At 48.5% G+C, this 15,333-nt stretch overlaps 1 protein-coding gene across 1 annotated transcript in view; it reads right to left on the bottom strand.

Annotated features, from left to right (window-relative positions):
• The window catches only part of ABRAXAS2 (abraxas 2, BRISC complex subunit), a 260,260-nt gene that overhangs the window by 48,416 nt on the left and 196,511 nt on the right, over positions 1-15,333 (bottom strand). Inside the window, exon 8 of the mRNA XM_086923005.1 lies at positions 6,280-6,391. Coding sequence (XP_086779131.1) covers positions 6,280-6,391 — 112 coding nt within the window. The remainder of the gene's footprint in view (positions 1-6,279; positions 6,392-15,333) is intronic.

Below are 15,333 nucleotides of genomic sequence, written 5' to 3'. Positions count from 1 at the left end.
TGCTTGCAGTCAGCCTGCTGTTGGGGAGTGATGGTGTCTGAGAAGACTACTCCACCCACTGACCCATCTTATAAGCTGGCAGAGAGGAGATCAGGGAGAGGTTCACTCTCTGCTTCCTGTTCCTCATCAGTCACCATCAGCATGGTGAGGTCAGTCCTGTCATTGTAGAGTTTGAGGCGGATCACATGGATAACCCTTTTGGGTGTCCTGCTGGTGCCCAGGTCCACTAAGTAAGTGACCTCACTCTTTCTCCAGGATAGGGTAAGGGCCACTCCATCTGTCTTGGAGAGTCCTTGGTGCCACTGGCTCCAAAACCCACACCTGTTGCCCAGGTTGAAATTCAACTGTGGCAGCTTTTTGGTCATACCAGTGCTGCTTCCGCTCCTGGCTGGCCTCAAGATTTTTGGATGTCTTATCAATGTACCCAGCCATTCTGGACCTTAGGCCAAGCATATAGTCCACAATGTCCTGTTTGGGTTCTTGGAGAGGCCTCTCCCAACCCTCCTTTACAAGACAAAGTGGTCCCCTTACAGGATGACCAAACAGAAGTTCATAGGGTGAGAACCCCACTCCCTTCTGTGGCACTTCCCTATAAGCGAAAAGCAGGCATGGCAGCAGGGCATCCCATCTCCTTTTGAGTTTTTCAGGGAGCCCCATAATCATACCCTTCAATGTCTTGTTGAACCTTTCTACAAGACCATTGGTTTGTGGGTGGTATGGGGTACTGAACTTGTACTGCATCCCACACTCCTTCCACATGTGTTTCAGGTAAGCAGACATGAAGTTGGTACCTCTGTCTGAAACCACCTCCTTTGGAAACCCTACCCTGGTGAAGACACCTAGGAGGGCCTTGGCTGCTGCAGGAGCTATAGTAACCCTAAGGGGAATTGCTTCAGGATACCTAGTATCATGATCCACTACTACTAGAATTAATGTGTTCCTTGAGGCTGTGGGGGTTCAAGTGGACCCACAATGTCCACACCTACCCTTTCAAAGGGCACCCCCACCACTGGCAGCGGTATCAGGGGGGCCTTTGGCTTGCCACCTGTCTTGCCACTGGCCTGACAGGTAACACAGGAGCTCACAAACTCCTTCACTTTTTCGTTCATCTGGGGCCAGTAAAAGTGGCTAATCAACCTTCCCCAAGTTTTGGTTAGCCCCAGGTGTCCAGCTAGGGGGATGTCATGAGCTAAAGTTAGGAGGAATTCCCTGTTCTTCTGTGGCACTACTACTCTCCTGGTAGCTCCAGGATTGGGGTTTCTTGCCTCAGCATATAGTAATCCCTCTTCCCAATAAGCTCTGTGGATACCACTGACATCTCCCTTTGCTTCTGCAGCTGCTTGCTGCCTCAGGCTTTCAAGAGTGGGGCAGTCTCGCTGACCCTGGCACAGCTCTTCCCTAGTGGGTCCCCCTGGGCCCAGGAGTCCAGCCTGGTAAGGCTCAAGCTCCATAGGCTCAGTTCCCTCTAGGGTTTCCAAGTCCTCTCCCTGAGGAGACTGGTCCTGAGAGGTTGCCTGTGTAGGAGCTGGTCCCCCAGTCTCCTTGCTTTTTCTCTTGGTTGGTTGGGCCATACTTTCAGGCTCCAACCTCACTTGTTCACCCTCCTTTTTGCTCTGTGCTCTGGTTTGGACACACACCAGTCTAGAGATACTCAGCATGGCTGCATGGGTTACTTGCTCAACTTCAGCCCAGGCTGAGGTCTCCCGGTCATTTCCAAGCAGGCAGTCAGCTGGCAATTGTGGTGAGACCACTACCAGTTTCAGGCCAGTAACCTCCCCCCATCCTACTGTCACCATAGCTAAAGGGCGTTGGGTGGCAATGCTGCCAGCATTGGTGACTGGGTAAGTTTTCCCAACCACGTATTGCTCTGGGGACACCAGCTTTTCCCTTACCATAGTGATGCTGGCACCTGAATTCCTCAGGGTTTCTACTCTAGTTCAATTGATGGAGGGGTATTGCAGATATTTGTTCCAGTTGGGTGGCCACCCAGCCAGACTGGCAACCTCCATATTCCCCAAGGAGACTAGACTAGCTTGAGTGTACTCCCAGATTTGCTCTGGGCACTCCTCTGATCCCATCTGTAGATTTACTGTCCCTGGAGTAGCTGGAATGGGTGCCTTAGGGGCTTTGTTGTAGGGGCAGTTCTTGTCTACAGTTAAATGTTCCAATTTTTACAGTTGTTACAATAGGCCTTGTTAGGTTCAAAGTTTCTTCCCCTATAGGGCTGAGGCACATGGATAGTAGTTTGGGACCCACCCACCTGAACAGGTTTTTGGGGCCTTTTGGAAGACTCAGACTTTTTATCTTGGGGATTGTCACCACCTTTCCCCTGGGAGGAGGGGGGGGGGGTTGGGACCACCTACTTTTGGTCACCCCCAGTGGCTGTCCTAGTCACCCTAGTCTTGACCCAGTGGTCTGCCTTCTTTCCCAATTCTTGGGGAGAAATTAGACCTAGGTCTACCAAATGCTAATGTAACTTTTCATTTGTGCAATTACTCAAAATGTGTTCCTTCATAAACAAATTATACAGTCCAGTAAAGTCATGCACATTGTTTCCAGTTAACCAACCATCCAGTGTCTTTACTGAGTAGTCCACAAAATCTATCCAGGATTGGGTCTGGGTTTTGTGAGCCCCCTGAACCTAATTCTATACTCTTCGGTAGTGAGTCTAAAGCCCTCAATCAGAGTTTTCTTAAGGCGGTCATAGGAGCCTGCTTCTGGCCCAGAAGTATGCCAGGGCAGTGGGTTCTGTGGGTGCCATGTCGACTCTTATTTTAGTTCTGTACTTAGGCACTCAGCCTGCAAAGGCAGTGTGTGGGTGCCAGGGTACAGGGCCCCTGAGGGTGGCACAATCAGTGCTGCAGCCCTCAGGGGTCTTCTCTGGTCACCATGCCCTGGGTACCTAGGGTACCATTTACTAGGGGCTGACAGGTGGCCAGAGGTGCCAATTGGGGTTTCGTTTCAACAACGTTTTAGGGAAGGAACAAAGGCCCTGGGTACCTGGTTGTCAGGAACCCAGGGCACACTCAGTCAAAGAACATCAGCAGTTCAGAATAAAGTGGGGGCATACCAATGCAAGAAAGATGGCACTTTCTCACAATTGGTCTCATGTAAGAAGGACCATGGAAGGGATTTCTCATACCTTGCAGGTTATGCAATTAAGATCTTAGGATGTGCTAGGCTAAGAGTGAGGGTGGAAGTATAGGCGAAACATGTTATCTACCCTGTAAGCATCTGTTTGTAGTGCAATTCTGTAGATTCACTGCGTTGGGCTGGGATGTTTGCAAGTTGTTTTCTTAGAAGAAGGCTTTCCAGTCACAAGGTATAGTAACTACTACGTTAGTTGGTAATCCGCATCAGCTCCATTTTTAGATTTTTTTGGGCCAGTGGGTGAGCATACTGATGGAAGAGTAGGTACAACAGCTTGGTAACCATGCCTGAAGTTGTGTATATTAGGTTGAATATCTATATAAAAGAGAAAAAGGTCTGTGGCAACCACTGGTACCCGGGGAGGTGTGTGGACACGTCAGTCTACAGTATTGAACAGAAGCTTTCACAATAAGTATTTTCTGTGAGTAGCATATGTGGCTGTAGATACACATGTTCAGCATAGATCTTAAACGGTGGTCAGCCAGTGGATGGTGCAGTTAAGTTCTTAAGACAGTCTAACCAATTCTAGTTTGTTGGAGTGTTAAGATATCCTTGCATTAGTGTTTAGTAAATGTGTGTGTAATGGAGCATGTAACTGCCTTAAAAATGTCAACTAAACGGATATTATAAAGGAAAGCCATTGTGGCCCCTTTCTTATGGGTGGAATGCAGCCAAGATGGGCAGCAAGTGTTCTTTTAGCTTTGGGGTATTAGGTTTGGATGCACTTAATCCACCTAGCTGTACCTGCCGTTGACGGAGGAGGACCTTTGTGAAATTTTGCAAACAATGAAAAGATGCTGTGTCTGGCAGGACGTCCTGGTCCTGTCAATGTGGTGGATGAGGGCATATTTTACATGGAGAATGTGACATGCCCTCTCTGCTACCAATTCTGGTTAAGGGAAGAAGACCAGGGACTCTATAATTTGGTTGAGATAAAAAAAAAAGAGATATCACCTTTGGTAGGAATTTGGGGTTGGTCCTCAGTGCCACTCTGTCGTTATCGACCTGGTAGAAGGGCTACTCTACAGTAAGCGCCTGTAGGTGGCTAACACACAATATGGACGTAGTAGCAACAAGGAGAGCAATCGTGGAAGAGAGGAGCTGTAAAGGGCATTAGTGCAGTGGTTCAAATTGAAGGTTCATGAATTTGGAAAGAATAATAGTAAGGTTACTGACCGAGGCAGGAAGAACTCTAGGTGGGAAGACTCGACTGAATTCTTCCTTAAAACTCTTAATGACAGGGATTCTAAATATTGAAGAGTGTTCCTTGTTCTGCATGTAGGTTGCATCAGCAGCCAACTGAAAGCACATGAAAGTGTAAGCTAGACCTGATTTCACGAAGTGGAGGAGGTAACAGACAATATCCTAGACCACAGGTTTGAGAGAGTTCAAGTGCTTTGGGAAGTAGTAGTGGACAAACGTTTCCACTTGGCACCATAACAGGTGTGCAAAGTGGGTCTGCAGGCTTTGAGAATGTCCATGCATTTTTGATGGAGGTTGAGGAAGCAACTCCAAGACTTTATGAACCAAATGGTTAGATTGAGCTGACTGAGGTTCAGGTGTCTTATTCTGCTTTGGTGCTGCGTGAGAAGGTCTGGGCTGTTTGAGAGCTTCTTGTGGCAACAGATATCTCGAGATGCGTCGAAAACCATGCTTGTCTGGCCCACATAGGAGCCACCAGGATGACAACAAGGGAGCCTTGCAGAAGAGTCCAGACAACGTACACTAGGAGTGGAGGAACAGCATAGGCAAAGATCCCTGACCATTTTATCCATAGGGCATTGGCCATGGACTGTGGGTGTGGAATACTGGAAGCAGAATTTTAGAAATTTGGCAAAGAGGTAGACCTCAGCGATCCATCCCAACGACGGAAGAAGAACTTAAGGTGGAGTTACCACTCGTGGACTTGTCGCTGCATTATGCTCAGCAGGTCTGCAAAGTTGATATCCAATCCAATCCCATGCAGTACTCCGCCAGGAGGTGAGCCCAATGCTGAATCGGACAATTCCAAATACTCTGCACCAGTGCTGACTAACTGCAGGTAGTGTGTGATGGCTTGCTTCTGTAGAAAGTACATGGTGGGGATGTCTGTATTCACAAGGACAACTTTGCGCTCTATTTCCCAAAGGAAGGCCTTGAGAACTAGGTGGATGGCCAAAGGCTTGAGGGGACTAATCTGAGAACCCTGTTGCGGAGACCAGATGCCCTGAACTGTTAGGTATTAGAGATGCACTCCCCCTTCCTGAAAGTAATGCGTCTGTGGTGATGGTCACCTTTGGAATCAGGTCCATGAAGGGATGGCCTTGCAAAAAGGTTGCTGCTATTCCTCCATTGCAGAGCGATAGGTGCTGGACTAAATTAACACTAGATCTTACCAGTGACCCTCCACCTGTGATCACTGTGCCATTGTGCACTACTGGAGAGGACACGTGCAGTATGGCATGAAGGAGTATGGCTATGAAGGAGGCTATCATCCCTGGGAGAAGCATCACTGTTCTGACTGTGAGCTGAAAATGTGGCTGAAAAAGAATCAGTAGCTGCTGGAACACCTGTACTCTGGGATGGCTGGTGTTAGCTTTGACAGCGACAGAGTTGAGAATGGCCCCCAAGAAGGGTTGAATCTGAGGGCACAGGCAGTGGGATATAGTGGCACTTATGGTGAATCCAGACCTGTGAAGAAGGAAAATGGAGCCTTTGTGGTTTGCCAGGCAATGCTGCTTACCTACGCTCTTGATCAGGCAATCTTGAATCTAGGAGAACAAGTAAAAGCCCCCCCCCTTCTAAAATTGGCAGCTACCACAGCTAGGGATGTAGCGAAACACCTGGACTGAGGTGAAGCTGAATAGCATCATTTTGAACAAATAATGCTGGCCACTTACCACAAAGCTGAGTTAGGGGCAGTAAGTGGGATGGATGGTTACTTTTCAATGAGATGCTCATGGGGTGTAAAATGACAAATGCAGGTATGATACAATGTTTATTTGCCTTTCACGCAGCCCACCTTTTATAAAGACGGCTGCTGGGGCTACTGGTCTCATGTGGCACATTACCTGGCTCAGAATGTTACGTGATGGCACATCTACCAGTACAGAAGTCTGCAGCTTCAGGTAAAACACAGCATGTACTCACTTTCTCGTTCTCGCTCATCTTTCCGTTCGCCAATTAGTCTTCTCAGTTTATTAACTTCAGTCAGAAATGATTCCACAACCCTCTCGCTTTTCTCCACATCGGCACAGACCCCCTGAAAGTTAAAAAAGAAAACAGTTATGCTCACTAAAGCAACTAATCAGAAAGAGGAAAGTGAAAGTAGTCAACACTAACTAAAGTTAAGGACAAAGATCCATTGACCGTCACAAATATATCCAGAGGTCCACTGACTGACGGACATTACTTGCAAAATACCACACACAAAGACCAATATTACCTGAAAACATACACCACATCGTGACATATTACCTGAAAACATAGTATAATTTTCCGAGAAATGAAATGAAACATCCCACAGGCTGACAATCCTGTGTTGCATCTCAGTGGATGGTCTTTAAAACAGGCTTCTCAAACTGGGTGAGGTGGCCATGACACGGGAGGAGGCTGGCTGATTACTTAATACATACTTTAAGAGGGTCATTTTTAGTGCTCTGCAGAAAGTAGAGTGGCTGGGCAGAGTACTAGATAGTGCTTCAAGGAGTTGAAAAGCAACGCACCCTATAAACCCAGCTTAAAGAGGTCATGTTGGATGCCCTCTAGGTATCTGCAATTTTTGCTTAATTGGATAGTAACGAATAGTTTACCTGTCGGTGTAGTTTTGCAGCTTGAAGATCTTTCTGGATTCACTATGCTGTGCATATTCCGCAATCTGGTGGTTGGGTCCGGAATCGTAGTTTTTTTTTTTTTTTTGGTAGCCCAGGTGGGCGTCGACGTCCCACCATTTGGTGTACCTTCGGTGACGTCGGCATACTTCTGGCGGAAGCTACCACCCTTGGGTGCCATCTTCCGATTCTTTTTTCTGTCTCTTTTTCTCTTCTGTGTTTGTAGTGAATCCATGGCTAGGTTTGTTAATCCTTTTTTAAACTTAATTCTTTTCACATATCTTGTAAGCTTCAAGTTTCTTTCCTTTTCTATGCGTTTCCACCTTCTTTTCCAGCCTCATCTTTCTGGCGGAGGGGTTCGCTAGTGAATCCAGAAAGTTCTTCAAGCTGCAAAACTACACCGACAGGTAAGAAACTATTCGTTTTGCAGCGTGAATCTTTCTGGATTCACTATGCTGTGCATAGATTTTGTAGCGGTTTTTGTTACTTTCGTGGCGGTTGGATGGAAGATGAGAGTTGGTTGTTGAAAATATGTTGAAGCACCTTTTGTCCTACTTGTGCTTCCTTGTTCATTTGTACATCCACGCAATAGTGCTTAGTGAACGTGTGCACTGAAGCCCATGTTGCCGCCAGGCATATGTCCTGAATTGGTGTGTTGGGCAAAAAGGCAATTGTTGCTCCTTTCTTCCTGGTCGAGTGGGCCTGTGCCCCTCCTGTTAGCTCCTGGCCAGCTTGCTTGTGGCAGAATTGTACTGTCTGTGAGATCCATCGAGCTATGGTATTTTTTGTCACTGGTTTACCCATGTAACGGTTTGCGAAGGATACGAAGAACTGTTTTGTCTTCCTGTGTCCTTTCGTCCTTTCAATGTAGTGCATCACTGCCCTTCTTGCGTCTAGAGTGTGGAGTGCTCTCTCAGCGCTTGTAGTGGGGTTTTGGAAGAAGCTAGGGATCTGAATACTTTGATTCATGTGGAACCTTGACACCACCTTCGGCATGAAGTGCGGGTCCGTTCTCATTACGACCCTGTCACTGTGTATCTGGATGTAGGGTTCTTGTAGTGTTAGAGCCTGCAGTTCGCTCACTCACCGTAGCGATGTGATTGCTATCAGAAAAGCTGTTTTCATAGTCAGCATTTGCAGTGATGCTTTGTGGATAGGTTCGAAAGGTGCTTTCATGAGCTCTGTCAGTACTACATTCAGGTTCAAATCCGGCGGCGGCATTCTTTTTGGTGGCGCTATTCTTTTAGCCCCTTCCAGGAATCTTTTTACGACTTGAGATGTGAAGAAGCTTCTCCCGGTTTCTCCTCTTGTGTATGCCAAAATCGCTGCCAGGTGTACCCTTAAGGAGGATGAGCTTAGCTTAGCCTTTATTAGGTGAGTGAGGTACCTTAGCACCGTAGATTCCCTGGTCAGTCTTCCATGGAGTTTTTTCTTGCAACACCACTGAGTGAATCTTTTCCATTTTTCCCCATAGCATTTGCGTGTGCTGGGCCTTCTTGCCTCTCGCAGCACGCGCAGGGTGCTCTCTGGTAGTTTTAGATGTGCAAACTCTAAGTCCTCAGGAGCCAGGCTGAGAGGTTGAGGCTCTGGGTGCAGAACTTCTCCGTTTTCCATCGAGAGTAGGTCTCTTCTTTTTGAGAATTTGTGGAGGGGGGGCTGCACAATCTACATTAGCTGAGAGTACCAGGTCTGCCTGGCCCATTGTGGTGCAACCGGGATCAGTGTCATGTTGCTTGTCATGCATTTGTTGAGAACCCTGGGGATCAGTGGTATCGGGGGAAAAGCGTAGGCAAATGTTTTTGACCAGCTTATCCATTGGGCATTCCCCTGTGATAGTGCCTCTGGTTGCCTGGATGCAAAGTATTGGCATTTTGCATTCCGGCGTGTTGCAAATAGGTCTATTGTTGGAGTGCCCCACCTCCTGAATAGTCTCTCGGTTTCCTGTATATTGAGTTCCCACTCGTGGGATGCTGAAGTCTGCCTGCTGAGCCAATCCGCTTCTACATTGTCCTTCCCTGGCAGGTGTATGGCTAGCAGGTCTATTTTGAGTGGTATTGCACATCTCCAGATTTCCTGTGCCAAGCTTGACAGAGGGAATGATTGAGTTCCCCCCTGTTTGTTTATGTAAAACATTGTTGTGGTGTTGTCTGTTTGTATCAGCACCTTCTGGCTGTACAGGTGTTTCTGGAAGGCCTTGAGCGCTAGCAACACTGTTTTCAGCTCCAGGTAATTGATGTGTTTGACCGCATCTGTATCATACATGAACGCAAAGAAGCTCTCAAAAAGGATGCCTGGGCCTCACTAATGGAAAAAGCCACTTTAAGAGACAGTTCCAGCTTCTGGGCCATTATAAACAATCCCCTGTTTTCTGGAGAAGCTAATGATATCCTAGAGGCCAACATCAGTGAGGAGGATTGGTTAGCTCATTTTAAAATCATCTATGGGAGTGATCAAATATGCGAAACACCGACTATCCTCAAATCTAACTCCCCCAAGCCAGCACTCTCCTTTAATATGGAAGAAGTTGAAAAGGCCATAACCAACACAGTAGGGAAGAAAGCGCCAGGCCCAGATGGCGTTCCAGCCGACATGTTAAAGGCCAATGTCTCTTTCTGGGCAAACATCCTGACCAACGTCTTCAATGCCGCCATGAAACATAGCTTGCCTGTCTCCTGGTCACACGCCACCATCATTCCAATCTTCAAGAAAGGCCAGAGGGGAGACCCGAAGTGCTACCGCCCCATCTCACTTATCGACTCGTCTTTCAAAATCCTGGGGAAAGTGATACTGGCAAGGATCGACGAGTGGGCTGCCAGCAATAACATCTTATCAAATGCCCAATACGGGTTTCGAAAGGGAAGAGGGACGGAGGACCAGTGCCTCAACTTACATCTGATCCTAGGCAAAATACACTGTGGCAGCCAGCGGATCAATCTACCTAGGGTTCATGGACCTGTCCACAGCCTTCGACCTAGTGAATAGGTCCAGGCTGTGGGACATCCTCTTGGAACTGGGGATGGACCCTACCTTGGTTCATTTTCTGGCTGAAGCCCATCGGGACCTAGAAGCGTCTATCAGGATGACGCAGGAAGGAGCCTGCACAGCTGGATTCAAGTCTACCAGAGGGGTGCGACAGGGGTGTATTCTCGCCCCAATGTTATTTACACTCTATATTAACCACCTTGAATCCACACTGGAGCTGGCAACACTCGACGTCCCGCGTTTTGGCGGACTGTCCACCCCGGTCCTCCTTTACGCGGACGACGCGGTGCTCGTGGCACGTACTCCCCTTGGGCTACAAAGACTATTGACATCCTTCGATGCCTTTATGACCTCCCTTGGTTTAAAAATCAATTCAGACAAGTCCCATGTTATGGCTGTAGGCGGCAGAAAAAATAAGGACTTGAAGACTTTCTACTGTGCTAACACTTCTATTTCCAAAGTGAGAACGTTTACCTACCTGGGGGTAGTATACGACGATAAGGGTACGTGGGCACCTCAAATATCCGTCAAAACCAACGCCATGAAAAGAACAGCAGCCGCCATAGTCGGCTTCTCAAAACGTCTGGGTGGCAAGCCCACGGAAGCAATGCTGGCACTCTACAGAGCGAAATCAATATCAGTAGTAAGGTACGGGGCTTCCATCTGGGGTTATTCGAACAATATAAAAGCAATACAGATGGAAGAAAACAGATTTTTACGTATGCTTCTAGGATTACCTCAATCTACAGCCACTTTCTCAGTCCATATGGAACTAGGCCAGGGGTACATTAGTGACATCATCAAACAATCCCCTATCTTGATGTGGTTAAAAACATGGCTGAACTCCAACTTAACTCTGAACCACACAATTATGAGAGACTGCCTACTTCTGGACAATATGAAAAATATCCCGTGGCTAGCATATATTAATAAAACACTAACTTCCCTGGGCCGCCCAGATCTCTTCCATAAACCAGACTGCATCGTTAAGAATGACCTGGAATGGTTCAAATCGACTTTTTTCAAAGTGAGAGAAATGGAGCGGGAGAGCTGTGAGCTTGCGAAACCCACTGTGAGGGAGCACTATATTTCCAAAACTACACCGGCCATTGAACCTTATTTAACAGTAGTGTCTATTCCATTACATCGCTGGTTATTAACCAAACTAAGACTTAACCAGATTCACTTTCTGTTAAATGACTCTAAGGTATGGGCCAAGCCAGAGGACTTAGCGGCCTGCAAATGTGACAGTTTTTCTCTGCAGGACACTGCTCATTTTATGTTCTTCTGTGGTATATATGATCTGCCCAGGAAAAAGTATATTGTCCCATTGCTTAAGAACAAGGGGTTCGTCCAAATCAAGCCTGCCCTATTTTACTTAAAAAAGTTAGACTCAACACTAAATATGTTTAGTGTCGCTAACTTCTTGGTAGCTGCTTTCCGCCTTAAAAAACGTTCTGGAAATAGATAATTTAAAAGTCTTGACAACACCCTATGGAATTATTGAAAAATTGCTGCTTTTTTAAAAAAAATTGTAAATATTTTAATTGCTCCATTTTAACTGCGACCCGATGTAACTGCACCCCTTAATTATGTATTTTTTGTTTATGTGCTTTTTATGATTCGTTATGAATCGAAATAAAGTTGTTTTGAACTATGAACTTGAACTATGACCACATCTGTAGGGCTCCACAGGCCCCTCACTCTGAGCTTGTTCATGTGTGTGCCCCATCCCTTCTGGGATGCATCTGTGGTGATGGTCACTGTTGGGTCCGGTGGTGTTAGAGGTTTCCCTACTGTTATCCTTTCCTTGGTCCACCACCTTATTTCTTCCTGCACCCTGTGCGTTACAACCACTAGATCCTCCCAACTTACTGTAGCTTGTGACCATTGCTGTTGTAGCCACTCTTGGAGCGGTCTCATCTGTAGGCGTACATTGGGGACCAGGTGTATGCATGACGCCATCATCCCCAAGATCTTGCTCACTGTCCTCACTGTCAGAGCTCGCCCCTTCTGGTAGTGACGTTTCTCCCTCAGTAGGCTGAGTGTTCTCTTTTCGCTGGGTGACACCCTGCATTGGACGGTGTCGATTTGAGCACCCAAGAAGATCTGGAGTGGTGTGGCTCACTGGTTAGAGGCGGCAGACCTGTAAGCAGAGAACGGCCCGGGACCAGGGTTCAATTCCCGACGCGGCAGGGTCGTGGACCAGGGTCAAACGGACTCGATATTCTCGCCTCGGTGCCTACTCTAACCAGGGAACACACTTGGCAACTCTGGGCATTAAGCTTGCCTCATCTCTACAACGGCCCCCCACAGACGCCGGGGATGCCTGGTTTCACCTTGGAGATACCCAGAAAGGTACCATCTCACAGGGTAAACCAGGACGGGTTCCCCAGCAGTCTTCAGCGCCAGGATACTCCTTGGAGTCACAGTGCGCTTTACAAGTACACCCACACACATTCACCTGCTCCGGTTCCATTGAGCATTTTCCCCAGTGTATGGAGAATCCCAGGCCTGTTAGCATTCTCGTGACCTGCTGTGCGTGATCTTTGCATGTTCTGTAAGAGCTTGCCTTTACGAGCCAGTCGTCGAGGTAGGGGTACACGTGTATCCCCTCCCTTCGCAGATGCGCGGCCACCGCCGCGAGGCATTTGGTGAACACCCTTGGTGCGGATTTTAGACCAAAAGCCAGGGTTGTGAATTGGTAGTGATCGTTGTTCACTATGAATCTTAGCATGTGCTTGTGCTGCCTGTTCATGGGGATGTGCAGGTACGCATCTTTGAGGTCTATGGTGGACAAGAAGTCCCCGGCCTTTATCTGCGGGATGAACTCTTGTAGGGACGTCATCTTGAATTTTTGGGTATTTACATATTTGTTTAGGAACCATAGGTCCAGGATGGGTCTTAGGCTTTCGTCTACTTTTGGTACCAGGAAGTAGTTTGAGTACACTCCCCTGTTCCGTTCTTTAAATGGGACCGTTTCGATGGCCTCTTTGAGGAGGAGTTCTTGAGCTTCCTTTTGGAGCAGTCGCAGCTCTGTTCCCTAGTGCTCTCTTCGGCTTTCTGTTTGGTGGATTCTTTACCAGCTCTATGCAGTATCCGAACTGCATGATGTTCAGTATCCTCCTGTCTGTGGTGATTTTTCTCCACTCCTGGAGAAAAAATCTTAGCCTGCCTCCTACTGGAGTTATATGATCTTTTGTGTCCTGTCCGGGTATCCCTCTCCTCTGTTTTTCCGTGCTCTTCCCCCGGAGGGTTCGAGTGGGTGAGCACCTTTTCTCGTGCGCAGTCACTTAGAGGGGGATTGTTCACCGCCTCTCCTTCTCTGTCCTCGTCCGTTTCCTCTTGATCGAAAGGACTGGCCCCTGTTCTGGTAGTTCCAGTTTTGCCTCTGCTGGCCCTGGTGACCTTGGTTGTCACTCTGTTGTCCCTGGTGGAACGCCTGGTGTGATTCTCCTCGCAGGTTTCCACCTCTGCCGTTCGGCCTCCGTGTAGGAGTGCCCCTTCTCATCCCCCTGAATTGCAGGGCCCCCATGGACCTTGCCGTCTCGTTGTCCTTCAGTTGTGTGAGCTTCTCATCAACTGGGGCTCCGAACAGTGTTTCACCATTGAAGGGTGTGTTCAGGATGTTGTTCTGAACCTCGGCTTTGAAGCCTGAGATCCTGAGCCAGGCTTGCCTTCTCTCTGTGATGCCTATAGCCATCAGTCTGCTGGATGTTTCAGCCCCATCCAAGGCTGTCTTCAGGCACGAGTTAGCAATGCTTTTCCCCTCTTCCACAAGGTGTGATGCCCTCTCACGGTATTGCTCCGGGAGGTGCTTGGGCAATTGCCCCATCTCATCCCAATGTTGGTATTGATGTCTGTTCAGGAGGGCGTTTGAGTTCCCCATCCGCCAGTGCGTTGCGGCGTTTCTCTCTATTTTCCTGCCCGTTAGGTTCATCCTCCTGCTTTCCTTGTCAGGTGGAGGCCCAGATATTGTTGGGACGTTGGCCCTTCTTCTGGCCGCCGCAGCGATTATTGAATCTGCTGTGACGGACCCCTTGATGTAAGTCGGGTCCTGGGAGGAGAATTTGTATTTCTTTTCAGTCCTCTGCGTTACTGATCTGCATGTAGCCGGGTCCTTGAAGGCTTCCTTCCCCTGGTCTGTGATACTTTTCAGCATGGGCAGGAATTGGCTTCTTGTCTGTGTGGGGAGCAATGTTTCCAGCAGGAAATCTGCTTTTGGCTTCTCCTCCTCTAGCTTAACCCAATAAGCTGCTGCTGCCTTCCTGGCGACCTCGTTGTATGCCCCTATGTCATCCGGTGGCCAAGGCCTCGAAGGGTATGTCTCCACAGCCTCCTCTGGGTTTTCGGCCTCTATGTCCTGCCAATCGTGGTCTTCGGCCGTCGAGGAACCTGAGCCGTAGCTTGACTGCTGATCCCCGTAATCACCTTCTGTATAATAGAGGTCCTCTTCCTTTTCGTGCTCCGAGAGCTCCGGAGTTTTCGGCGGCTCTTCGACGTCGAACTCCTCGTGCTCTTGCACCTCAGCGACAGACGTTGCCGGCATCGAGGGGATCTTGTAACTTCTCATTCTTTCGTCGAAGTCTTTCTTTCTCTGGAGGATGTTCTCCATTTCGGCCTCAAGCCTTCTTTTCTTTCTCAGCATCTCCGCGGCCTGGTCGTCGATGAGCGTTTCAGCTGCTCTCTTCGGCGGCGGCGGCGATGCTTTCTTCAGCTCCTTTTCCTTCGAAGTCAAAGACCCTTTTTCGGGGGCTTGCTTCGACGACCTTTGCTTTTCGCCGGTCTTCGGCCTCCGGGAGTCCTCCTCGAAGGATCCGCTGGGCTCTTTTTCGGAGGATGCAGCTTCGGCCGTCGAACTTTGACGCCGGTGCTCCTTTCGAGGCTTTGGACTCTGCCTTTCGAGAGTCTGCCTCTGGCTTTCGAGGCCCTGTGGGAGTTTTCGGCGTCGTAGACTCTCCTACCTGGTCAGGTGTTTTCTTATCGGTCTCTGCGACCGTGAAGTCATCTGGACCTTCGGCGATGTTGTCCTCGTCGTCGGTGGAGAGGCACAGTTTGTTAAGCATCGGGGCCTGGCCCTTGCCCTGCATTGTGTGGTGAGCTATCCTCTGCTTCTCTCGAACTCGGAGGGTCTTCGGCTTGAAGACGGAGCAGGCGTTGCAGTCTCTGCTCTCGTGGTCGATTGGCAGGCAGAGGTTGCAGACCGGGTGCTGGTCCTTCTGTGCGAACTTGTGGTAGCAGTTTTTGCAGAATTTAAATGGAGTCTTGTACATCCCTACTCTCAGGGGGCCCCCTGTGTGCGCATTCCTCCAAGGACGTCGAAGATCTCGATGTTCTTCTCTTTCTTCGTCGTCTCTTCTCTGATGGTCTTCTCCCAATCTTCTCAGGTCTT

The sequence above is a fragment of the Lissotriton vulgaris genome, chromosome 5, assembly GCF_964263255.1.
Source record: "Lissotriton vulgaris chromosome 5, aLisVul1.2, whole genome shotgun sequence".
Taxonomy (NCBI): Eukaryota; Metazoa; Chordata; class Amphibia; order Caudata; family Salamandridae; genus Lissotriton; species Lissotriton vulgaris.
Note: the sequence above shows the minus strand (reverse complement) of the source record. Positions and strands in the feature narration are given on the sequence as shown.